Source organism: Lingula anatina, chromosome 2, assembly GCF_051362555.1.
Source record: "Lingula anatina isolate TDL-2025a chromosome 2, LinAna3.0, whole genome shotgun sequence".
NCBI classification, from domain to species: domain Eukaryota; kingdom Metazoa; phylum Brachiopoda; class Lingulata; order Lingulida; family Lingulidae; genus Lingula; species Lingula anatina.
In genome coordinates, this window is record NC_141768.1 from 23,597,305 (window position 1) to 23,624,273 (window position 26,969).

Consider the following 26,969-nt stretch of genomic DNA (forward strand, 5'->3'; position numbering starts at 1 on the left):
GTTTACTATCTATACATCACTGCCGTATTTATAATTAAGGCATACCAACACAGGAAAGGATACAAGCCATAACCTCTGGCACATAGTATAACGAGGAAATTATTAAAATGGCAACCTGATAATGTAGGGTTAATTATCTTGTGGCCAAGAAATGGCCACGTGTCAAAGGTCAGTTAACTAAACATAACATGGTAATATTGCATATTCCACTTTTAATAAAGACAAGCATTGGCAGCAAGTTCTCTCTCTCTCTCTCTCTCATTAAATTCCCTGAAACTGGTAGTCACGACTCCATGTTACGGCATACACCGATATTTAGAAACTCTTTCTGAAGCATTTTGTTACGCATGCGCTGTAACTACAGGTCAAATCAAAGCACTTGGGTCATACTATCACACCTTTTTAAAGTTTTATTGTTGGCACACCTGAAGGGTAGGAAAACTGCGCAAAATTCGCAGCGTGCATTTTCACATTAATCTTTGCTAACAGCTCTGAAGCGTCTCATCGCCTCTTCTGTTGCGATTCAAAACCAATCATTTCAGCGATGCAAGTCTCCAGGTAGGAATACACGGGAAGGAAGTTTGGTGAGCAATAAAACCCAATAATAAAACGAGGGGTCAAGTACCTGGTTAAATATATCAAATTATCTACTATTACAAATGCTACGCTACATACCCATATGTAGATTGATGCACCTGGAAACAAATAAAACCGTTAATAAATTTTTATTATGAATGCTTGAAGTCTTAACCTGGCCTAGCATAAGTATGCCCAACCGGCCTCTGATTCACAATTAGCGTTCCAGATAGAAAGTTATCATAGTAAAAAGGAAAGACAATGAATCCTCGAAACCGGTTCTGCATCTGAAGGCGAAATTAATGGAAGACTCACGGCGACAAATTGTGCAGCTCATAGAAACTTTCCTCATTTCCTGAATGTTCGTTCAGCTGGCCCGCATACTTGTTTGATTTTCTAAAGAAACAAATAGTCAAGGGTTTGAGTAATAGGATAAGATGATTGAATAATCCAAACTTTTTGTGACGACAGGGCACGGCCTGTAAAACGACATGGTGGGGAGGATAATTTAACTCTTCGCAGCAGTAGAAATAGCATCGTTACATCGACACTTTCTGATTAAAATAAATGAACAAAAACGTATTGCCAAGATGAGATGCCTACTAGAAGTGCCCAAGACAATGTTACTTGAAATTAAATGTACCCAATGACAGTCCCCATACGCGTAAATAAGCCAAAACACAATTCCCAAAGTTTTTTTCTCTATCTGTTATGTAACGTTCTCTAAGGTTCTTAAAAACCTTTCCGATTAGAAAAGTGTTCCTTCCACTATATCTACATGCACATGCATCTTCATGATGATAATGAACCTTTGCAAATTAATGTGCAATTTGTACTGCCCTTCATAAATTAATCATTCGCTGGAAAATATCATCCAGAGTAAAGGTCGAAACCCTTTGAACCACACTGTCGATATCAATCCAAGCGGTTTTAATTGGGATGGCGGCGGGGGAATGGATCGGTCAATCAAAATGGTCGGAGCTTTGTTGGAATGTTAAATTCTAAATAGCTGCTCTCCAATGATATGGCAATGGCGTTCCTGCCTTGAAATGTAAATCGTTATATCCAAGGTATGCGTCTATAAATGGGCACATCAGAAGTTACTTGCGATAAATTTCGCCCCAAAAAGTTCCCAGAAACGAGAAAATTTATTAACTGTTTAATAAGCATTGGGTTCCAATTCGAATAGAGACAGTTTCTCTGGAGGTAAATGCCACGAGGCTAAAGGCAAATGAACCATCGCTATTTCTAAACTCAAACCCTTCAATATCACTTGTGACACGTATTACATTCAAACCTTTATAGAAATGTGCTCTTACTGTTACAATGCATGCGTTTTTCTCAAATATATTCCCAACACGCACATGGTCAATTGTAGGCCTACATGTTTATCAACCGGTATATATGTATGTGATTTGTTAATGCGGACCAATATACGTATGGCTACAGTGCCCTATGCAAATAAGTTCACACAATTCTGTAGTTCGAACACCAAATACTACTGGTCTCTTTTCGGCCATAAAATCTGGGTGGAACGTTTTTAATATACCAGATGAGGCTATTACATTATACGCTGTAATGTACATAAGTCTGCATATTTATATCTTTTCAATATCAAATGATATCTGGAGGTCTAGAAACATGCTAATCTGCTGTGGATGAACTTTTTCTGGCTTTACCATCTCTCTCTTCACCACTAAGTGCTTCCTACTTGATATATATATATCTGCTGCTTTGCCATCTTTCTTATTTTAGTGATTTGTACTCTAACAGCGTACTTTAACATGTACCGGATCCAGAGATATTTTCTGACAGGCTTCCAAATTATCTTTATTGATCCATCCCTCTTTTTTGACCGTCTTCCGACAGAAAAAAATAGATACCCGTCTATGAAAACTTGAAAATCTGACCGTCTTCCGGAAGACCCAGAAGTCGGTGTAAATCCGCCCCTGTGAGTGAGTTTTCAAGCAAATAAGTTATTACTTGGAGACGACGGCCTCTGATTGTGCCCCTACTAGTACTTAACGATCCAAGTCAATCTATTCGGCAAATGACAGGAATGTGTCCTTTTATCGTTTCGCGGTACAGCTGTTCAAACCTTAAGCATTGAAAGCTTGTTAAATTATGCATTTTTAGCAGTTAGACACCTTAAACACCCTATGAAAACGCACTACTACATGTGCAAGTGCTACAAAGACTCTATATAATAGACGTATACGAAAACACATAACGTTGGTAACCATGAGCTTAATCACCCGGTGAGAAAAGTGGTTTGTACGTTTTTTTTCTGAGATAATTAGTTTACTTCTTGTGACGATTTGTTGCTACAAAGGTTAAATGGATTGGCACCCTTTCAATGCCTTGAAAGGCCAACTCTTTGAGGTAAAAGACTACTTTAAAACCAAAACCGCTAAATCTGGGGACTGCAAATATGTTATTTCAAGTAATAGGATTCAAAACATTCTTTCTGTTCAAATGAAGCCCAGTGTATGGCGTGCACCATACAGTTATCATTTAATAACAGGAGAGTAGCAGAGCGTAGAAAGAGGATCCAACGTGAACTTCCGTAGAGTACATACAGTATTGACGGCATCCCTTAAAATTCACAAACTAGCTACGCTGCCAATCATCCTAGTGATAAAGAAGCAGACAATCCCTGGGCTAGTAAAACGGTTTCACGCTCCTGTAATTAAGAATTATTACAAAAACATCTACACAAGTTGGCAGAGTTATAAGAGGCATTTTCTCACTAGCTTGTGCCTTGGACGGATTCGTTTTACTTGTGTAAGGTTTTACCTGTAATTTGAGGAAAGATTCCTACTAATTGGAACTAAGACTTAAGACACCAGCCAGGCAGCACGATCGTAGAAAGAACGCGGCGTATCTGCAGGAGAGGTACCTCTGCTCTTTCAGCAGCGTCAACCCTTAAGTCACCCATACATCATAGACATACTGTAAAAGGTCGAATAGAGTGGTTTTAATTGCGCTGTTTGCCCGTTGAAGAACTTTTTTGAAAGGCGCCCTAGATTCAACAAGACATCAGAGTTCTTCAATCCGGAACTACAAAAGGGCATGTTTGTGAGAGTGTGTGTGCGCGTGTACGTGACCTTCCAGAATAGTGAATGTGTTTTATACGTGTATCATGGAATGTAATAAATTGAAACCAACTCCATTTCGCTAGCATTTTTCTTGACCCATGGGATCCATGATAAATACTTTATGCGCAATTCATACTCGCTATTTCTCTGGCTGCACCGTTAGTTGATTAGTTTTCGAACATCAATTTCCAAATCTGTGGATTTTAGGGATTGAAAGCTAATTGCATATCTTTCAATGGATTCAGGTAACCAATAAAACAATGCGAAGGGAGGCTACATGCAATCCAACCTAACAGCACTAAAACAAGGAGAAAAAAATCCGAGTGCCACAACCTGCAATTTATTCGCAATTTTCAAAATTATCTTTATTCATTTATCTATTTGACCACTATGCAGTACTTTTGCGACAAATACAATGCATACATTTCAGACTCTCTGTGTAAAAGGAGCATAGCGCCGCATGTGCCTCTTCGGATAGAAAGATTATTTCAGGCTTAGTGGTCAAATAAAATCGATCAAGTTTTTGCTGTATAACGGACCGTCTTCTAATGCGAAAGAAACCCATCTGAAAGATTGCCTATACTCCATGGATCGGATTTTGATCGCGTTTTCGATATTTTTTCTTTAGTGTCCAACTCCAACTTTTCCGTATTCATTCATTTTCAACACAATTTTCGGGATCAATTTTTGAATTTTGTTCGGACTTACTATCTCTCATTGGTATGAATATTTGTGCCATGTCTATCTCGACTTTCGATGTTTTATTCAGACTTATTGAAGGTCAACTTGGCACTTTTACTAGTAAATCATATAATGAATACCACTCAGCAAAGGCCTTCCTTGGCTCTTCATAGGATCATTTGGTCCTGTATGCTACTCAATCATAATTTTGACCAGATATTAAAACCAAACAATGTACAGGTGTGCTCATTGTAATCATCATAAGTACTACTGTACAACTTATAAAGATGTTGAACATCGAATTATCCTGAGTACATGTAAATTGCCATTTGAAATAGTGATCATATCTTATCCTTTTGCTCATTTTTGAAACGTCATATTAAAAAAAAATTGCCTTATAACAAATTCTTATATTCTTTCTTTAACTGCAAGAGTTACTTATCAACAAAAAATACTGGTATTGATTCATTAATTTTACATATTCCATTCTGAAATTCCCTCGACTAAATTTGCTACCAGTAGATTACGTAATCAATTTTAGGCCACAGTTTTGCTCGCGGAACATTTGAGCGGCTGTTCACTGACCCAGATCGAGGTTGGCCACAGGGGTACCTCAGATGTGTCACTTCTGGGGGATTTGTGTAGAAATGATAAAAATAATCATTAACGTGAAATATTCTCAACCGCATTAGAGTCGACAAACTACCTCTCAGATTGGCAGACTGCGTCCCAGTGGTGGTTGATGGAGAATACAGATAGCTTACAGCAAAGTTCATTGTACAATGTACATATACATGTACTTTTGTATAGCCCTGTTCTTAGTAAAATGGATGTGCTTTACACTGGAGTAAATACCAGACTGAACTTTTAATACAGGAAAATTCAGGCAAAATGGCGGTCAACTGCCCATAAACAGGTTATTTTTAATTCAAGAAATATGATGAATGGCCTCTGATAACATACAGTATAATGTAGCAAAACTGTCCATCTTAAATGACTACCCCCTTCCCTCACATCCCTTCTCATCCAACTAAAATGGTTGCAGTGCCAGGCAATTTCGTATTGATTTCTCAATACATATTTCAAAATTTAGTACTGAAAATCTCTGAAACTGCAATGAGTACAAAATCGATCAATATAACTAACATTTGTTAAGCGATCCCCATCCATACTAACTAAAATTAGCTGATCTTTTGAGGAGAGCACGTTATTATACAAAGCTATATTGTCTAAACGGTTCAAACCTTTATTTTAGATGAAAGTTAGATGGCGGACGTCAAACCTGGAATGTGGATGGACAAAAAGAGACTCAATAGAATGCGTTGATGTATATCATTCGTGACGATGCTTAACCGATGTTTTCTCATATTGTCGTATAGAGTAGTAGTGATAATGTCCTACGAGTTCTAAACGGGGGAAGTACAACATCCCTTCATCTCTCTCTCTCTCTCTCTCTCGTACGTAAACAGAGAGAGAGAGAGAGAGAGAGAGAGAGAGAGAGAGAGAGAGAATTCGGAAAAGTAACATGATTAGCAATCACATGACGAATTAGTAACTCTCATGTCAAGCACACACAAACACACTTGCGCGCGCGTATCTGTAGTGGAGCTGCAATGCGTCGGCAAAGAAACCAAACGGGCTTCATGATCCGATTTCGTGAGTGTCATCACAGAAACCTGCCGCGAAATATATTTTCTATCTGCGCATATTATGTTATACATTTCAGTTATCAGACCACCGTTCTCTAGTTTATTGTCACTTGGGAGCTAATAAAACTCCCATTCAACACTAGTGAAAGTGTCAATATAGCCCTCCTCTCGAAGTTAAATATAATATAACGTGCCAGTATTGATCGGAACAGATAGAAACTTAACTCCTAGTTCTATAGGAAATTGTTTTATCCAAGGCCTACCTTCTGGGATATGAAAAGTTGAGTTTTAGTAACGCAATTAGCTTATAAGGTACATGGCCTGAGGTTTGGTATGCGCCTTTGCTTGCATGTTATCAACTTACGGTATTCCTGGTTTATTGTTGTTTTATTGTCCCTAATAATAAGTGTTCTAGACTTAGACGTATAGTTTCCACATAATCGAAATAGATCATAATGGCAAGCGGTATGATGGATTGCAATAGCTCATATCGCAGACAAATGAATTCCTAATTTGGCCGATAATATAAGTAAGTACATGTATAGGCCTACTGTATATCAATGAGACAAAACAATACAAAGTTCATGAGCTTCATAAATTAAATAAAAGTTTCGTGTGTTAAACTACTGTTGCTATTGGTAAAAAAATGTCAAATACCACAATGTACAATTATGACTCTTATTCCAAAATGAAAAAGCAAATGTCAGAAGCGCTAAGGCATCAATAATGGTAAGAACTGAGGATGGCGTACATATTTCGGACGTATTCCCACCATATATATAGCAAATAAACTATTTCGATGAATAATCTCTTTCATCGACTAAAAGTGTACACGATTGAGCACGTTTTGGATACCACTTAGACGTTTGTGTTTCTGGTGATGAACCAACAAAGAGCGAGTAAATTCTAACAATACAAAAAACCTGTTACGTTATGCGTTTTGCGGGGTATTGCCAGTATGAATAATCTGGAAAGCATACTAAACTCCTTCATATCATAACTAGCGATATTTTACATCAATAACCTCTTATTCGGTAAGTTCCGGAGCAACATTCACGAGAGGACACCGCTTTTAATGAAAACCAACAAGGCCAACCCGGGCGGCCATCAGCATGGTGTGCGGCTGCATGAAGGTTAGGACTGATAAGAGGACAGATAGTAATGATGGGATATGAGATAGGCGATAAACAAGTACTTGACGTGGGCGATAGCATGCCAATCCAATTGCTTGGCTTATTGTCAGTTAATAAAATAGGCTGACATAATATGAATCTCAGTGACAGTTTTGCTATACAATTTGGAGTCCCACTCCAAACATATTAGTTAACTGAAGACAAAACAGACAAATATCATTTAAGTACTATCGAGGTTATAGACTGTCTGTGAAATTTGCGTTAGAGATAATGGCCATGATACGTGTAATTAATGTTAAAAACTTGGTAATTTACTCGAATAATAAAGGCTATGATCAGATACTAGTTCCAGTTTGTGAAATGTGGCATTCATACAGGAAGCAGAACCCAAATCACGTGGACCGTTGGCCGCCATGTTTAACACTTCGTTTATCAACAAAGTCAAAACGTTTAAAATGCTGCGATTTCTCGTAAATATTGACCTTACATCTTCGACAAGCCTTAATGTATTCTAACTAAGAATAAGCAGCAAAAATCTATACCGGTATAAAAAAAACCATAAGCAAACCATTTGAAGTGAGAACAAGAATAGCCAAGTTGCTAAAAAGCGGTCGTCTGCGGTAAACTCGAAATGGCAGAGGCATGCAAACAGGGGAGTTTCCAATGTCCCCTGAAAATCACCTAAACTACATGGTATACCGTCTCTGCATAATAAAACCACGAAGATGACTTTTAAAAAATTATACATACCGCATTTGTTTTGTCGTGTGTTAGGCTATGTGGTGCAGGTAGGGTACCCTGGACGTCGCTGTGTATGAACATTATTATCTACTAATATGTTACATATACATATAAAACATCCAAAATGATAGGAATCGCCTATATACTAAAGCTGAAACCAGTGTCCTGGAGCCTAAAGAAAACTTTGAGACACTACAAAAATATCCCTAAATAAAAAAACGGTCTCCTTGGAATATAAGACTAAATGCGATGCAGAAAACTACTCTTTATTAACTATATCTGAATTGGAAATGCAAATAAATTCTAGATAGATTTAGAATCGAGTCACAAGAACAAAAAATCCAAAGGGCAAGATCCCAAAAGCCATTTCTGTCCCCATCCCAGAGAGATCAAAATGCGTAAACTGATGAAATGCAGTTTTACATGTACTTGAATGTCAACAATATGAACAGTGTAGACAATCAATAAAACGTAACAAAACTTTCACTAAATGCCCAAGCAACCATTTTTTTTAGATTTGATACGATGTCAACGTTTGTATACGTGGCATGATTCTAATAAAATACACAGCCATATATGCGAGCGCGCACGCTCACTAGTAGGGACGTATGCACACATACGTTGAAACTAATTATCTTTCACATAGAACCTGTACATAGTGAGTTTCCAAAAGCAATAATTGTGCATTGTTCTATTGATTAAAGCCCCTGCATTTTGCCGCTAAACCGGCACAGGCCTTTGCGCATCGTAGCACATACTATTGCTTACTTCCTAAGAATCTTTGTTTGACGGCGTTCCTGGGAAATTCGGCCAATGTAACACTTTTGCATTTGATGAAAGTAAATTTTCACTTTGTTATCCTTTGACAAATGCGCGAACTAGTAAACTAATGGGATTTTCTTCCTGTTGGTAATTTGATTGGGTCGGTTATCAGTGCGGTGACCACTGTCAAGTGGTGACCCTTCCGTAAAAGTGCAGTGGCTTAATCTGTTAATGGACATTCAGAAACATGACGCTTAGTGGTCAATAAAAAACGCGGTTTATATGGTGGTCTTTTTACTTGATACAGTGCATGTTGGATGATTATATTTGCATTCACGTGCGGTTTTAAGTTATATATATGCACGTTATATACACGTTATATATATATATATATATATATATATATATATATATATATATATATAGTCTACATGCTATCGCTAAACTACAGATACTACTACAGGTTCACGTCTGTATATTAGACCCCATACGAACACATAACCATGTGGTGTAGTTTACAACATGTAAGTTGTTGCAATATTAAATCCAGTTCGAATAACCATTAATTCCTGCAATGAATAATTTAATCAACTAGAAATTACGTAAAGAAGACATGGTTATATGGTTGACGTGCGTGGCATCGGTTTATACACGCTAGCTGTAATGAAAACTACGGCATTTCGTGATCCACTCTGGTTTAAGTTCAGGGCTTTAGATTGGTAATCTGTCAGCTACATTACCAACCCCGATGAAAGGAACATTCAAACACTGCATTAAATTGAGGAAAATGCATCGATAAAATATGCCCTGGAATATAACGATATATAACCTTTAAAAAACATTCATCGGAAGCCCGGCCATCATCAAGTCAACATGAATTAAGTGCCTAGAATTTAGGCTTAAATCTGTATTTTTGCAATACCAGAGTCTCGTGGTGAAAAAGCATTTATAAAAGGCTCCGGTGAAACCACACTGTCAGACAATAATACATCCATTGAGCCTACAATATTAGCCCTGATTGATATCGCTGCGGGTTTAATATACCATCTACAGGAGTAGTATTGCTTTCCACTTATAAATGCAGTAAGCAACGCCTATATGTAGGCTGTTCGCGAAAACGCTCGCGTCAGTGACATATCAATTCTGCCTAAGACGATAATGATCTGTATACGCATTTCTAGATAATCTGAGATCTACCCCTATCAAATCAAGGTAAATTAATGTAAAAATAGCTATGTTAATTTCTTGGGGCTTCGTGCGCTACCGATGTTGATTCTTTTATTTTTTTATTGAAATGTTCAAATTAATTTAGTTTACTTACTTGAATTTTGTCTTTTCTGTCCGAGTGGAAATGAGGCCAAAAAACGGCACTGAATACGTAATAAGCCAACTGCCGTGTTTGCTGTTGCTGCAATTATAATACGGCAGCGACCATTTCCCAGACTCCCTTGTGGTCAACACTGGGGCGGTGGTGGACTCATGTGGTAAAAATAAATAAGAGAAATTGTCTTGCTTCTGTGTCAAGAACCATCTCTCAGTGTTTTGAGGGTAGCTGTATGACGGTGTGCAATTTCTAACATGTGTTACAACTCTGGTATGGGTACTTGTGTTTTTATATGCATCATATTTACATCCTAAAATGCTTTTTTGGTCATCTGTATCAAACCATAGACTACAAGCATGTATAGAACTGTCTCCACTCACTACTGACTTTACCAATGAAATATAGAACTCTTTCTCAGCTTCCCATTCCGCTTGTATGGAACGGGGGTTTTGTAGAAGATCGTTCAGAATATTAGCAACTGTCAAAGCAGTTTGTGTTTGTGACTGAAACCCAGTATATGCTGATGTTGACGGTCGATATAAAAAACCATCAAGATTCGCGTTCAAGCAGTTACTATCGTCTGCTCTTTCATTTATGCTATCTATATATTCCAACAACGCCGTGGCTTGATCTAAATCATTGGGAAGCTCCGGTGAATTTGACACCATATTAGAAGCCAGAGCTGGGTTTTCTACAATTCCTCTTAGGTCTCTCGTGTTAAGGGTCCTTCCTGAATATCCTATGAAATGCGTTGACGAGGCTGCGATCACTGTGAGTGAATCGTGGATAACGCAAGTCAACCAAACCAAGTGAATATGGAAAACGAACAACATTTCCGTCGCAGCCCTCATAGTGACGCACAGAAAATGGCTAGTGCGACGAACTGATTACAGTGAAGGCCGAGCAAATATCGACACATTCTGCAGCCAGGCATTAGCTCTAGGTGCCGTTGCATATAAACCTCTAGTAGATACTGTACAACCTTTATGTAAAAACCCAGATGGTGCCGCCGCTTTACTCTCACTCAAGGTGAGGGAGAGCGGAAACACTAGTGCCCGCATGCCTTCCATAGAACCAACTCACGTATGCTTTAATAGTTCAATAAAATAATCGGTTGCCGATATTCCTCAGTCGTAATGACAGAACTAATATTATGGTAAGCTGATGCATTCGTTCTGCCTCCTTGCGATCATTCTCTAGCAGTCTCTTAGGCTCTGCGATACAGACGTGACCTTTGCCTATCGTCCTGAGATATTGGTCAAAATATCAGAAAAAAACTTCCGTTTTCGAGACAGTTGGCCTGCGATATCTGATGGTATTCTCTTAGTAAACGCCTTCGTTATTAAAATTGGGTCATTGCGCGCCGTCTCCTAAATAGTCGCCATACATAAAACGGTCACCAAATACGAATCTTCTAGGACTGACCAATCATTTCATCAAACACATATGAAAATGAAACTCGTCTTTTCGCTTGAAAATAATATGCGTTGATCATTCCCGTTGAAAGTGAATTATTACTTCAGATTATACCAGGTCACTGGAAGAACCAAACGTTGCCGTCTGATTCCGAGACGCTAGAAAATCAGGGTCCCTTCAAACGACATTCATCTGTCATCTTCTTCTGTCTGGATGCTGCTCTTTGCTCGTTTCTTCAGGTGAGTGATCATTCCCAACACAATCATTCCCACCTACGTGCAGTATATAACCCAGCGAAGGAAGGACGTTGGTCTGTCGATCGGTATATGTGCACGTGCGAATTAAAGCTCCCAGGTTCTCTTTTCAACCTCTTTTACCTCTTTAATCGGCAACACTTTACCGGTGCAAACCATACACGATGGTCTTTAGCCAATTAAACCGAGATGGAGTCCGTAGAGTAGTAAGGTGTGCAAACCTACCAAACACATGGAGCTGTCTGCCGGTTTGCGATCAATACGATCTACATAGTCTTATATTTGGCTGCCTGATGGACAGACTCGACGCCATCATCACTGCCAACCTTCACGGCGGCCGCTCTGAGAAATGTCGACTGCGGAATATACGAGTTCTACCCGAAAGTCTTGTGAAATCAGTCCGATTGGTTTCATACAAATAAATTGCCAGCTGATCTTTAATCTCATATGTTTCTGTATTACTACAGATGTATTCTGAACGCTCTCTAGGCTCTATTGCGGGCGCAAAAATGGCTAAATACGAAAATCAAAGTGCCTGCAGTTCAACTTCAAGGAAAGACGTTGCTTTCACATATCCATTTGAACAGAATATGATTAATTAACAAACTTAAATAACAGAAGAAAGTGTCAGAATCCCTTTGTTGATCGAGCTGTAATCATGCTGCTACTGTCGAGAGAATGAGCACGTGAAAGACTCGGGGACATATGTTAGTAATGACAGTTTATATATGGTGCCACTTGTCTAACACAATAAACTCTTCATCGTGAAGTGTTTTTCGCTAAATGAAATTCTCACACTCCAATAATTTCGCACAAAATTGTTAAAACATTTTTTATACGTTTTTATGCTTTATATGGTGCAATGTTGCATTCATCCAGTGAACAGGCAACTATAGTGAAACTTTTTGTAATATGGCTAGGAAACTTCTTCGTAGTTCAATATCTGGAGGTTTAATGCAGATTCGCAACGCTTAAAATTATTCACATCAATGAAAGGAATAAATATTTTGGTAACCAGGCGCGTCATATCGAGACCCAAGCTTAACTTAATTAATTATACATCATCATGAACATGAAATATTCTGGTCCCCGCATCTGACGTTTACGGTTTCAGAACCTGCGGTTTCTAGCATCGTGTCATTCTTCATTATTTTTCGTCTATATCTATAGCAACACATTTTTCGAAAAAATCAAAAAAACTTCTACACTTACTTATTATTATTTTGAAAGATATACAACGGTGTTTTGAGGATGGGGAAATATTGTGAAATGTCCAACTTGCACGTGACGTCACAACCACATAGCCAAATAGTGTCTTGCCAAATAGTGTCTAGGGACCATTCCCACAGGTATTTGGATCGATCTATCTCCCTGGGGAGTCTCACTAAATCGCTATCAACTTAACCAGCTTAAATGTCTGTCACGCCTAGTAAAGCTGTTAGGGGGTAATTATCTTTACCCCTAGGTGATTCGGTAGGCATGAGAGACATTTATCAATCCCGTTAAGTTGATAGCAATTTATTGAGACTCCCCAGGGAGTTAGACCGATCCAGATGGATCAATCTAGGCATGGGAACCCAGTCTTAAATGCGTATGCAATCACACGTGGATTTACTTATCACAATTTTATTTAAAAAGACTGGCTTTATAAGGATTATTGTCATAAATTCAGTAGTTTACGTGTTAAACACTAAGACCACATTCAAAATAATATTAAAGTGACATTTGAAGTAAATCAACAATAACTGCATCTTAACGCGTATACAGATAACATCAACAGAAATATTTAATTGTATTCAACATTTTATAAACACTACTAATACATATTAATGGGCATGAACAACGCAACAGGTTTACTTGGAGGAATTATTTTAAATATGTTGCCTCTGAAAAAAGGAAATATGATGTCCCCTTCATATCCTTGCTATCTTCAATTATTTATTCCTCTTTAACTTCCACTTTATCCAAAACTGTCTGTTTTGTTTCCATTTCTTCAGTCAACTTGTTTTTACTTATATAAAATGTCCACCTTTTAGTGTATTCTTTTGTATACTGTTCAAAATCTAACCTGTAAATTTCGAATCTGAAAAAAAAATCCATTTGAGATATTTAAATATAAAGTATATATTATAACTAAATGTCTTAAATATAAAACACTAAACGACTGTTCTAAAAGTCTTCCTGGGGAAAAAACATTATTCTGGCAAATAATTTTTCTATCCATCAGAAAGAATAACTCTGGTTCTAAACAGAAGTTCACATGACAACACAAAGGAAAAAAGAATCTCTAGAATTTAACATTTAAAGACAAAAAGTAGACTAATAAAAATCCATTACTTTGTGTTTTCTTTCTCCCTGCTAGCAAAGGAAAACAAATGTCCTTTCCCTTTAGGACCAAGCACAGGAATCTTTATCTAAAATGAAAAATATTAATCTGTCCTTTAAATTTTGGTTTGGCTCCTCATTCCAACAATTACCTATATCATCTTGGTCATACTATATGACACTAACTTTAAGGAAGCTAGCTTACATTCCATCTCACCAACTTATTCCTTTATTTACAATATATGGCAACAAAACATGAAAGTCTTATCTCTCTTTAAAACAAAGTAGTACCAGTACTCTTATTATTAAAGAAATTGATTTTGATTGCACTGTCTTAGATCCTACAGTAGATACTGTTTAATGTATCATATGGTCACCAATGTGCAATCCTGTCGCATTCAGTACTGTTTAAAAATTAATTGTCGAGTTCAGTGCCTTTTAAAAATTAAGTTTCCACATGAAAGTACTCAGTATTATATAGCCAGGTTTTGTCCCTGATATGACTTTATAATATTCAAAACATATATCCTTACCACAACACTTAATTCATTCCCCACTACAGAGGCTGGGTCAAAAGGTGACAGGGGTTTCGCTGTGACAGGCTCTCCAAGGTAAGAAATAGCAGGTGTATAGCCCTTTAATATTTCTACTGCATCTTTGTAATAATTTTGGTCACTAAACATGGCTGGAAGACAAAGACACATAACAAAACGTAATGTCAGTAAAAAGCCAGGCATTTACAAATACCCCTCAGTATGAAACTGAAAGATAAAGGGTTAGATTGGATTTTAACTCCAACAAAATAAAAATTTAGAAATAATGTTAACATTTTGCAATAGAATTTAATAGTAAAACCAAACTTATCCTACCTTACTTTCAAATGGGGGTGAATTTGTTACGTGTAAGTATCTGCTGAGAACCAGTACCAGTTCCAGCTTTGTCAATGAAGATCAGAACAAACTTGATTATCTTTATTTCTCCTAACAACATTTAATTTAACGTCACTAACCATAATGCCTCCTTGTCTTTCGAGTCCAAGCATAATAAGTGGACAGTGTACCACAGCTGAAGACAGTCAAAATAGCTACGATATACGTCTCTCTGCTGACATTATTTACAAATTTAATAACCTTACTAAGTCCATTTCTAAACATTGCCATGGGTTAAACATGTGGGACCTCGCTTGCAGTTTTTACTGCCAGTGCATGGTGAATTTAAAAGCGAGGCTGTAAAATGGAAAGGTTTGATAAAAACAACATTTTATATGATCTGCATATATTCTAAACATTTCATTTCCTGATATTTGTAAAACATAAAAAGAAAAATTGATAGTATTATCTTCCACAAAAAGAAAGAAAGAAAACGAAATTATTTCATTAAGCATTATCGTATATGCTTTTGTTCCGCTACTTGTGCATTTTAAGTCCTAATTTTACATTTCGCAGGTTTAAGAAATGTCTCTGTCTATAAAAGTATCTGTTTGACATATTTACACAACATTTTGTGTTTCTTAATAAGAAAATATATAAATTATGTCATATAAATGATTTTTGAATAATTAATTTTTTTCTCTGCACAACGAGATGTCAACATTGTTGCTTGGCAACGTGCAGCACGAAATCCGCCATCTTGTTTGACGGAGAAAATATTGCGAGTTGCTGAATCTGTTTTGTATTTATAATCATTAATTTCGTGCTATCATTAGCTAGAATATCGAATGACCACGTTAGTGGAGAGCTGATGTTTTGCACTCCTAAAAATGTCAGCAGTTAACGGAGTGAGCAAGGTAAGAACGGTAAAATAACTGCCATGTCGCATGTACTGGCACATTTGCAACTTGCAACTTATATTATAATAGTGGTTGACAGTGATTTGAGACGTGTTCGAAGACCTAAACAACGCCTGGGTGCAGCCTTATGAAGTATCCAATAGTTTTTCTTGCAATTTATATCGTTGGGATTGTGTACAAAATTTTTGCTTGTTACAGGTTACTTAAAGATGAGGTTGGTTCTCAACTCTCTCTCCCACCTCTCCTTTCTATCTCACACACATACGCACACACTCACGCACGCATGCACACACACACACACACACACACACATATGTATTAAGTCTTCTAGTCTGGCCAAATATAATAAGGACATCCTGGCACTTTTGCAGTATCTCCCCCACACATACTTTATAGCTGTCTGATGTTCAACTTCAACGACTTTTCTGAATTAATTTGTGTGGTGACCTTGAGCAATGTCTTCATCTTACAGATGAATTAGTTTGGCAACTCCTTTTAACATGAAACTTTACACCTTTCAAATAGTATGAGAACAGAGGCCATTGCTGGGTTGAACATTTGTTATATAATCTCACTGGCCAAAGAATTTAAAGGTTATATATGTATAATGCAAGTAAATTTCCAAATAATTCATAATAATGACAAGTGAATGACAGTAGACTAAATAGAACAACAGGAAAGAGCACAGGCAGATGGGTAATCACATGACAAAATAGCATTGGCTTTGATAATACATGTAGTTTAGTATAATAATGTGACACATGGCATATTACTTTCATGTCTAGACTTCTCCAAGAAATGGGCCACAGAAAACCAAGGGCAAAGGAGCAGATGACCCAATCCGATTTCTTCCCACTCTGCCAAACAAAAGAACCAAGCCGTCATGGCAACAGAACCCTCCCTCATTTCTGCTGACAACCCAGGTAGAACATGAGGACCAAAAGCTTGGGATTGACTTAGTGTCAGAATTGACAGCAAGTAAGCAATGAAGATGTATTTATAAATTAAAAGTATGCATTTGCATTCAACCCACACTGATCAAATATTGATGTTCAAGTTTTGATATATTTTAAGTACTTTTTTGTACTGCATTATGCTAGTCTGACTTATAATGTATATGACACATATATTGTGATATGATAGTTGTTTGCTCATGAACTGTCTTCTTTTTAACCATTTTAACTTATCCTTTTTACTAACAACAAAGGATGTCTGTGGTTTAGTCATTGGATTTTTGTATTTTTATAAAATGATAAATAATAAGAAGAAGAGGAAAATTAAAATGATCATTATTTACAGCCAATGATATTATCACACTTATAACAGAGGATATTGATGAATATCTGGAGGACTTAATATTTGGTAACAAAAGAAAGTGGATGCCTCAGTCCACAATGTGTTTTGATGTTGTGACACTGCATGGTTATATTTGGATATATTTAAAGAATTGCATAAATATGCAACCCTAGCACTCTATCATACCCTGAACTTAAATATTTTGTCCATTATGTTCTTATTTGTTGTCTGTACATGTATTTGAAACATACTACTTTTAATAAAATAGTTGCAAGATGTTAATCATAGCATCTCTATCCCACGTCAAGGCACTTGTTCTAAATTGACTCATTGTCTGGTAAGAAGTCACTTCTGCTTGTACTGAATGCATTTTTTTCATCCCATGGAATCACCTGTTCTCAAGTATGAATTACTTCATATGAGTTTTATTTATTCAAAAGCACATTTATGGCACATCTATATCCTTGGTATTTTGTAAAGTCATATATATGAATGATAAACCTGTAATATGAGGTCAAATTTTCCTTTTTTTCATAGAATTAAAAATTGCCATTCATTCTTGTCCCCATTTTCTCTATTTACTGCTGATGTGTAATCATAATAAAAGTTTTGTTATCAATCTTTTATTTTATAAAATAGTTCTACTATATATATATATCTATCTTTGGTTTTATATTGGTTCTTTCAGATATTGTGTGTTAAAAGGTATTAACTACAGCATCCTATTTATGGATGTTATATCTGTAATGTATTACCATTGTTATGATTTATGCATAAAACGAGGTAGTAAAATTTATGCAGGGATCTTTATAATTCTCTGTAAATGGTAGTTTCTAATTCATTTCCTTTGAAAAAGGTTATTATTGGTGTAAGTATAGTGCCAAAATTAATAAAATAACCATATATTCAGGAGAACCTAAAAAAGGCAAACATGGTCGTAGCAAGACTTGGGAGAATGCAAATGGGCAAGCCAACGGCCATGCTGCAACCCCAAGAAAAGATAGGGAGCATTTCAGGAAAGCTTTGGTTGATATTATCATGTGAGTAGTTATAATTACGTTATTATTTTTTTTATGGGATTATTATGTTAGTAACCTTTTACATTTTTTATTCATAAAGTGACTGTGTAATGGGTTTATGTCTTCTTAAATATTTATGTCTTGATAAATATTTTGACATTTTAACATGTGAATAAGTGTTTTGACTTTATTTGTTATGTACATTAAAATGTTGTTTCTTTAAAAAAAAAAAAAAACGTTATCAATGGCTTTGTACTTTCCATGACTTTTAAAGCTTTTGGGTTATCAATCTGTCCTAAACACAATTCTTTATAGTTTGATAACAAAGATTTCTGTATGTCAGGCAAGAGGACACTCCCCCTCAAAGCAGACCCATGTCCACCAATGGAGAGCTGCCACCATTAACAAGAACTGGGTCACCAACCAGTGCAGAGAAAGATATCCTGGTAAGATTACATTTAGAATGGGTTAGAAGTTATTTGTTAAAATGTTAAAAAGTTAAAGACTAACAGACAGCAATGTGGTATAGAGATAATGGTGAATTTATGGGAAATATGATTTTCACTGTGACACAGGTTAATAACAAAAACATTTATTTAATTGTAAAAACAGTAGAATTTGTAATTGTTTTTTTGGTTTTGTAAAACTTTTCATTGTTTTATTTTAGGTTCAATTTACCATTCTGTTAAAATGATATTGTCTCACACTGATTCTTAAATAAGCTGACTTGTCTTTTTTTGTAATTTTAGAGATATTACTACTACATACACAATGGGATTGACACAGAACATGTTGCTCCCATGGAAGACAACTGGTTGGAAAATGTATTGAAATTGGTGCCTGGGGAACTTAAGGTAATTTTTGCTTGCACACGTGCTCTTTTGAAACCCTCTGTAAAAACAACAGCTCATTATTTTATAAAACTAACACACAAAACTTCATTTGCCCAAATGTTTTTGAAAAATCAACCATAATTAGTTGATGTGCATTTTAATGTACACTAACAGTTGTGTCTATGTATAATTAACATTTACCACATCATATGTTTTGAAGTGTTGCAGAAACAAGGAACATTTACTCTAATGTAAATAGCTCTAAAGCTTCAAACTTGCTGTGGTCAACTGAAGTACTGAAAGGAGGATCAGGTTTGACAAATGGGCATGATTAAATTACATTTTTTGATATTTAACCTGTTTTGCGTCTTTTAATAATGTTAACTGCAGTTTGAATGGGAATATTTTTAAATCTTCAGACTGGACACACTGAAACAATAGAAAATCTGTCTGATGAAATGAGAGAAGATTACCTTCTTAGTGTGAAGAAAGCAATTGGTAAGTTGCACAAAAATCTGCCAAATTAGACTACAATAAGTTGGATGTGAAAAAAAATCTGGTATGAACACACATTCTTTATTTTTTTACTCATATTAAAACAACTTTATAATTTCTGTCACTTTTATCACTTCTAGTCTCTGAGGAATGATTTCATTTTCTTTCAAGCATGCCTGGATGATTAAAAAAAACAGTTAATTCTCCATTAGTTTCTATATTTAATATGCAGTGAAAAGCAAGCACTAATTATTTTTTCCAGTTGACTTTGTGCTGAAGGATCCCAGAGAGAAGGAATCGGATGAGAAGGAGCACCTGCCAGGCCACAGGGAGGAGCTTCAGGTTGTTCCCAAGCCCTGGTACAAGTCTTACACCTGGGCCAGGGATATAGCAGTTGACCACCTCCATGTCACCAACCCCTGTATGATGCAGGTGCTGGATTTGTGGCATGCCACCTTTGGGTAAGGACTTGGATTTTATATTACACTGCGGGCACATGTCCTGTCCTGTATACGACTAGACAGCAAGGTTGAGAACAGCCTTGCTATTGCTTTTGTAACATATAGGTAATACATCTCTACCTGTTATAACTGCAGTTAGTGAAGAAATGTATTTAGATGGAATAACTGTATTGTCAGCCGGCCCTAGAATTTGGGTTATCAGGTTCATATTTTATAGTGTTAAATTACAGAGAAATCTGCCAAATAGGAAAGGTGGAAGACATTTTTGAGTGAGAACTTATTTATTGGTCATATTGCAGGCAACTGAGGCTGATTGACATAGAGGAATTCCACAACAGAACAGAGTCCATGGACCTGAAGACATTCCAGCAGCTGTGCATCAGACATGTAGACTCGGCCAAGGAAAAGCTGCTGAAAAAGTAAGCCTCGTTGTTGAATCAAATAGCAAACTTTTGACTCATGATTTTGTAAATAAATGTTTCAGAGGAAATTGTTTTATGTTTTCAAATATGGTCATTGAAAAATATGAAGTTAAATGAAAGAACCTTTAAAGCATATTTATCCAGTTGGCAGTTGGAGTTACAATATTCAAAATTGTTACTGGTGTTATTTTGGGATTCACTTATAATTAATGCATCATGTAACATCACATTGTAGGTGGTTTCCCGAAATCCAGAATATCTTTTACCAAGGCAACAAAAGGAAGCAGGTTCCTAGCAACCAGGACCAGGAGAGATTAGAGAAGTTCTTCAACTGTGCTGCCACCCTCATGACAGAACAACTGCAGGCACTGTGTCTGGTGTCCATGTCAGACTACACAGACTTGATATGCCAGCCTCCGGTATGTCTACTTATATGATTAGAAAGGCCTGTAGCCATTGGATTTTTTTTAGGGGGGAGTGGGGGTTGAAAAACCTGTCCTATTATCTGAAAAACGTTGCTCTGAAACCAGATTTGGCATTAATTCCATGCCTTTCTCAGTTTGGGTCAACTAAAGGGGTAAGAAAATGAAAGTGATCCCCTCCTTAAAAATGGCTACAGGTACATCAATGACATAGGATAAATTTAAAGATATCAATTGTATATCTTTAAGTGTTAAATATATTTGTTTAAAACTGTTACAATTAGATAACATCAGCAAGCTGTCAAACTAATGAACATGTTATAATTTCAGCATTCCACCAGAGCCTATGAACATGCTGGCTTTGTGCTGAGACTGATCCTGGACAAGTCCGAGATAAAGTTTGAGCCATCTTTTGAAGATTTTGAGCTAGTGTTATTAAATGCATATGAAGTGATGGACAGAGCTGTCAATGTGGTACCCAGAGTAGAGACTAAACTGTACTCTGAATGGGTGAGGAGTTATTTATGATTATACTAGTATCTTGCATTAGGCATTTTCAGTTATGTTTCTGTACACACACACATTAAAGATTCTGAAAATGTTGCCTCAAGCTTTAGTCATATTTAAAGTGTGTTTTCATATATTTATTCCTTCGATCTCTGATTATCTATATATTATTTGTTTGTTTGTTTATATCTTCAGAGTGGCAGTACAAACAAACAGTTCCTGAAGCCAGTGATTCTCCCTGAGATCAGGGCTGCCCATGAGGACAAGGTGAAAGCTGAGATCAAGAAGGAAAGTGTCAAGCCAATCCACCATGCAAAGCACTATGACAAATACAGCTTCCTCATCTCTAACCAGGCAGAGGCAGATGTGGAGCAGTTCTTGAAGGAAGAGCACAGTTTTGATGAATATGTTGCAGAGGTCAAGAAGTACAAACAATTGTTGGATGACATCACTTACAACAACATAAAGGTAATAATGGGAGTTAAATTCTCCTGAGTAAAAGTCTTTCTTTTTTTACACAAAAATTTCATTCAGTGGTTGTTGGTGCAGGGGTGTATTCAAATGGTGCAGAATGTTGAAGTGCACAGTTTGTCTGACAAGTGCTAACATAGTTTGACATAACATCAGTTGACTTTACCTGTTCAATTTACAGAAAATCCGCCTGGGGATGTTTGAAGTGCATTGTGATGAGTTAGTGAGAGCCTTGGCAAAAAGGGCAGACACATTTGCTAACAGACTGCTGGCCAAGATGCAGAAAGATCATCAGGATCAAAACAGAAAGTAAGCAACATGTTGTCATGTCATGATTTGTTAAGTGATTGAAGCATGATCAGCAATTTGCTTCAATAATTAAAGCGTAATTTATCAGATCAATTTATAAATAATGTCACATTTTATCAAAAAAATTTAAATATCACACAGCCATGTTGATAAAGCCTATGATTGTACTCTTCCTTGAATTACCCTATAAACATCTTGTTGTGTATTTGCAGGCTGTGTGATGACTATGAGAAGATCTCGGAGAAGGCTCTGGCCACCCCTGCCAACACTGAGCAGCTTATAGAGCTGAACACCTATATCACCAATGTGGAGAAGAAGGAGATCTTTGAACTGGAGAAGAGACTGGTCAGTGCCAAGGACAGGTTGGCTTTCCTGGCAGACTTTGCTCAGTTTTCCCCTGCAGAGATTCGCCTGAACAGCAACACATTTATGTGGCATGGAAGAATGCCCCAAATCTTTGAGGAACATAAACTCATTGTAGATGACAAGACGTCACAGTTCCAGGAGAATCTTAAGGTTTGTACAGTATAAACAAATGTAATAATGATAAATCTCTTAAGTGAGACAAGTTTTATATAAGAACAGGAAATATAAACAAGAACTGGAACTGATGATTATTTGAGAAACACATATTGCAAAGACAGAAATAAAAAACAATACAACATAAACAAACATTTCTCTGTAGCACATTTTGATGATATTACCAACATTAATGTTGTTAATGAAACCATTATTCCTTGCAGTATCGCAGAGAGAGATTCCAGGAAGATTTGGACAGTTATGCAAAGCAAGTGGAAGAATTTTCATCATTTGGTGACCTGAATGAGATACAGAAGTATCTGAAGAAGGCCCAGGCACTAGATGCCAAGCTGCAGACTGCAGCTGAAAAGGTAGGAAACTGGAAACTAAAGGTTACTATTATCAGTGGAAAATGTGCAGAGAAGGTTGTAGGATATTTCCATGTGTAATTTATTGATTTGATTAACAGGGTTGCCACAGTCAGGCTTTTGCATTATTTTATTGTTAAATAATTTTGAAATATTAAAAAATAAGTATCTTACATAACATATGTATTTGAAAGAATTCCAAGCATTCTGAACATTGCCTTCAGATTGAGCAGTTCAACACTGAGGAAGAGGCATTTGGCTGGGAGACCAGTGCCTACCCACAGAGGATGCAAATCATCAACATACTGAAACCCTACCAGAATTTGTATGAACAGACAGTGGAGTTTGGACAGAAATATAAGTAAGTATAAAAGATACAATGCAGTCCTCTAATAAAAAAAAAAGTGATGCATTAGAAAATATTCATCAATGCAGTTGAAAGTCAACAATCATATTATTGTATTTGCAAATCTCTTTTACTGATATTCTGGTGGAATTCATCTTTGTATTTTTGATAAGCTCTTGAAAAATTAAAAAAATGACTGATTTCTATATAACTTTTCTGAAGCCTACTTTGAATGAGACTAAAAACTCAGGAAAGTTTCTCAGATGTCAGACAATTTTAATCTTATGAGATCTTTTTACTGATAGTAAGATATTTCTAAATTTACTAATATTTTATGAAATAATAGTAATGATGTGTGGGCTGAATTGCTGTTCTCTCTGTTCCCCAGAGAATGGATGGATGGCCCTATGTCCAACGTAAACCCAGATCAGGTAGACCAAGAAGTTGGTAATTATTGGAGAAACCTGTACAAACTTGAGAAAGGTTTTGATGCTATACCAACAGCAAAGAAAATTGCTAATAAGGTAAGAGAAAAATTTAAAGTATCACATACTTATTTGATCACTATCAGATCTGTATTTTACAGGCACTGTACTGAAAGAACTTTAATTTAGCATGGATGAGTTAGTAGGTACATGTATATCAATTTAATTGATTCTATCCTGATTATATAGTTGGATTAAATTACAACATTGGTATTTACTATAACCTCAGACCAAATCCAAGATTGAGGAGTTCCGTGACCACCTCCCTCTGGTCCAGACATTGTTTAACCCAGGCCTGAGAGACCGTCACTGGGAGTTGATAGCAGAAATCATCAACTACCCAGGGTTCAAGCCAGATGAGGATACCTGTCTGTCCAAGTTTGTGGACATGAACCTTGACCAGTACATCCCTAAGCTGGAGTCCATCAGTGAGTCTGCCAGCAAGGAATACTCGCTCGAGAAGGCAATGGAGAAGATGAAGATCGAGTGGAAAGATGTAAGTCTCACTGGTTATTATGTCTTCTTGATTCATGTGTGAAGTCACTTGTTTTATGTGAAAAAAAGTTTGGTTTAACTTTTGTTTCCTTTGGTTTAAAGTCATGAAATATAAGTTTGAGCAAGGATTTTCTTGAGGTTTAATTGATAACACAAAAATATTATTTTCATATTTTATAGAGAATATTCTCTTGCTGTATTTTGAACTGAAAATGTGGCAATTAAGCATTGAATGACAGCAATGCAGATCATTGCCTACAGCATTCTGTGTTGGTATATATTTGTAGATTGAGTTTGTGATGGTCCCATACAGAGAGACTGGGACTCACATCCTGTCCTCAGTGGACGACATTCAGCTGCTGCTGGACGACCACATTGTCAAGACACAGACTATGAGAGGATCTCCCTTCATCAAGCCTTTTGAAGTAGAAATGAAGTAAGTCACTCTGCTTTGTTCACAGATGAATTTTATAATGTTAGAAAAAAAAAAACAAGACAGAGGAGATATAAGATTGAAGCAAAATATTTTTCTTTGTGCTAAGACATGACGCATGGGAATGAAATGATGCATATTTATGCAAAGAAATTTTGTGAAAATTATTTTGGAGAGAAAAGATAATGCATACATAAAATTAATAAACACAGATAATTGAAATCTAAAGAAACAAAAAGACTGACCCTGCCCTGAATCATTTCCCAGGGAGTGGGAGGGCAAACTGGTCCTGCTGCAGGATATCCTGGATGAGTGGCTGAAGGTGCAGGCCACCTGGCTATACCTGGAGCCTATCTTCAGCTCCCCAGACATCATGGCTCAGATGCCAGAGGAAGGCAGGAAGTTTACAACAGTGGACAAGAACTGGAAGGATATCATGAAGGCCTCTGTGGTGGACAAACATGTCCTTGCAGTGACCAGTATAGATAAAATGTTGGAAAGACTCAAGAAGTCCAATGAGCTTCTAGAACAGATCCAGAAGGTAGGCTCATGTCATTGTGGCTTTTTCTTGATTGCAATTTAGATTAAAAACTTGATTTATTTTATGTCAGGTTTATAGGCATTTAAGGGGAATAAGGTTATATACATTTTAGATCAGTTAAGTTATATGTACATACTACATATTGTTTAAAATCCAGGGCTTGAATGACTACCTTGAGAAGAAGCGCCTCTACTTCCCACGTTTCTTCTTCCTGTCCAATGATGAGTTGCTTGAGATCTTGTCCGAGACCAAGGACCCGACCCGTGTCCAGCCTCATCTGAAAAAATGCTTTGAAGGCATTGCCAAGCTGGAGTTCACGGACATTCTGGACATCACTCACATGAAGAGCAGTGAGGGAGAGGTGGTCCTGCTCAGAGATGTGATCTCTACCTCCAAGGCCAGAGGTCAGGTGGAGAAGTGGCTGCTGGAGCTGGAAGGCGACATGATTGTCTCTTTACATAAGGTAAGTGGAAGATAGAAGATTTTTCTTGTTGGTTTTTATATTAGACTGTAAATGTCATAATATTTGACAGCCATACTATATGAATATCAGTCATTATGATTAAATCAGTTTTAGTGCTTTGAGCAAATACTAGAAAATTGTTACTTTTCAGAACTTAATTAAATGACAGATTTTCCTTATGTGAGCTATGCTGTGTTGAATGTGTGATATAACTATGTATGTGTTTTATCCATCAGGTGATTGGTGAATCCCTGGAAGTGTATAACTCCACTCCTAGAGCTGAGTGGGTGTGTAAGTGGCCAGGACAGGCTGTTCTGTGTGTCACCACCAAATACTGGACAGATTTTGTCAGCCAGTAAGTTTTTAATACATATTATTTTTTGCACTTGTACTTAAGAACTGAGATGAAAGTGATTTCTTTGCATTATCTTCTGTTTGTTGTTTGATTTCATACATGAAGCATGTGAATGCCTTAAGTGGGTCAACAGAAAGATAAAAAAAGAGTGGCTTAAAAACGAATTTTGACTGCAAATATCTTAATACATATTTTGTCTTAATCCAGATCCATCCGTGAAGGTGAGAAGGCAATGGATGCCTACCTGCAGCTGAACAACAGCCAGATTAATGAGATTGTGGCACTGGTGCGAGGCAAGCTGTCCAAACAGAACCGCACCACACTGCAGGCCCTGATTGTGTTAGATGTCCACGCCAGGGATGTGCTGCAGGAATTGTGCAAGTCCAAAATCAGCAGCGAATTTGACTTCTCTTGGCTGAGTCAGCTCAGATATTACTGGGAGGTAAAGAATCAGCACAGTTATCTTTTGTGACAGTATTTTCTGAAAGTATTATATATGTTTTTTCTTTTTGTGTTTTGTTAATGTATTGTAAAATTAGGTATGTTTGCAGATGTCTTCATGAATTTAATGTTGAACTTAAAATATGAGACACACTTAATATTCTTCATATCAGGAAGGACAGATGATTACCAGAATGATCAACTCCATGCTGCCATATGGTTATGAATACTTGGGCAACAGTGGCCGTCTCGTCATTACACCTCTCACTGACAGATGCTACAGGTAGGGACATATCTTTCACTCTTTCTACAGCTTTTAACTTTTTTAATGGCAGTAATACATATGTAACGGATAAACTTAAACAAGCTCATCACACCTTCTCATCTATCTTGTCTATATCTACTGGTCATTGTCATCACTATATCATGACTAAGGCTTCATGGCAGACGTAAGCATTTCTTTCAAATCCACATGCTCCAGAGAAATTATAGATGAAAAATTGGCACATTAACACTGGATGTATTAGATAGACAGGTTAT

The 26,969-nt window shown here is 36.8% G+C and overlaps 3 protein-coding genes across 4 annotated transcripts in view; 1 reads left to right on the plus strand and 2 right to left on the minus strand.

Annotated features, from left to right (window-relative positions):
* Nucleotides 1–12,220, minus strand: part of LOC106164740 (metabotropic glycine receptor-like) — a 29,493-nt gene extending 17,273 nt beyond the window's left edge. Inside the window, exon 1 of one of the 2 annotated variants that reach the window (XM_087005322.1) lies at nt 9,962–12,220. In XM_087005322.1, coding sequence (XP_086861448.1) covers nt 9,962–10,815 — 854 coding nt within the window. In that variant the 5' untranslated portion in view covers nt 10,816–12,220. Of the gene's footprint in view, nt 1–7,887; nt 7,910–9,961 lie in introns of those variants that run through there. The other variant, XM_087005323.1, reaches the window with a different exon arrangement.
* Nucleotides 12,221–13,244: 1,024 nt separating this feature from the next.
* Nucleotides 13,245–15,154, minus strand: LOC106182026 (uncharacterized). The gene is made up of 4 exons (XM_013566649.2): nt 14,969–15,154; nt 14,493–14,644; nt 13,972–14,048; nt 13,245–13,717 (listed from the first exon to the last, which is right to left on the minus strand). Exons 1-4 carry the CDS (start codon nt 15,117–15,119, stop codon nt 13,573–13,575), a joined length of 525 nt encoding a protein of 174 aa, XP_013422103.2. The 5' UTR covers nt 15,120–15,154; the 3' UTR covers nt 13,245–13,572.
* Nucleotides 15,155–15,574: 420 nt separating this feature from the next.
* Nucleotides 15,575–26,969, plus strand: part of LOC106182025 (dynein axonemal heavy chain 7) — a 32,301-nt gene continuing 20,906 nt past the window's right edge. The window contains exons 1-23 of the mRNA XM_087004033.1: nt 15,575–15,745; nt 16,534–16,726; nt 17,955–18,084; nt 18,407–18,509; nt 18,813–18,917; nt 19,316–19,394; nt 19,654–19,852; nt 20,152–20,271; nt 20,510–20,693; nt 21,027–21,206; nt 21,399–21,671; nt 21,856–21,983; nt 22,196–22,499; nt 22,727–22,873; nt 23,095–23,231; nt 23,605–23,740; nt 23,931–24,197; nt 24,484–24,632; nt 24,897–25,170; nt 25,328–25,633; nt 25,870–25,988; nt 26,196–26,430; nt 26,603–26,712. Coding sequence (XP_086860159.1) covers nt 15,719–15,745; nt 16,534–16,726; nt 17,955–18,084; nt 18,407–18,509; nt 18,813–18,917; nt 19,316–19,394; nt 19,654–19,852; nt 20,152–20,271; nt 20,510–20,693; nt 21,027–21,206; nt 21,399–21,671; nt 21,856–21,983; nt 22,196–22,499; nt 22,727–22,873; nt 23,095–23,231; nt 23,605–23,740; nt 23,931–24,197; nt 24,484–24,632; nt 24,897–25,170; nt 25,328–25,633; nt 25,870–25,988; nt 26,196–26,430; nt 26,603–26,712 — 3,905 coding nt within the window. The 5' untranslated portion in view covers nt 15,575–15,718. The remainder of the gene's footprint in view (nt 15,746–16,533; nt 16,727–17,954; nt 18,085–18,406; nt 18,510–18,812; nt 18,918–19,315; nt 19,395–19,653; nt 19,853–20,151; nt 20,272–20,509; nt 20,694–21,026; nt 21,207–21,398; nt 21,672–21,855; nt 21,984–22,195; nt 22,500–22,726; nt 22,874–23,094; nt 23,232–23,604; nt 23,741–23,930; nt 24,198–24,483; nt 24,633–24,896; nt 25,171–25,327; nt 25,634–25,869; nt 25,989–26,195; nt 26,431–26,602; nt 26,713–26,969) is intronic.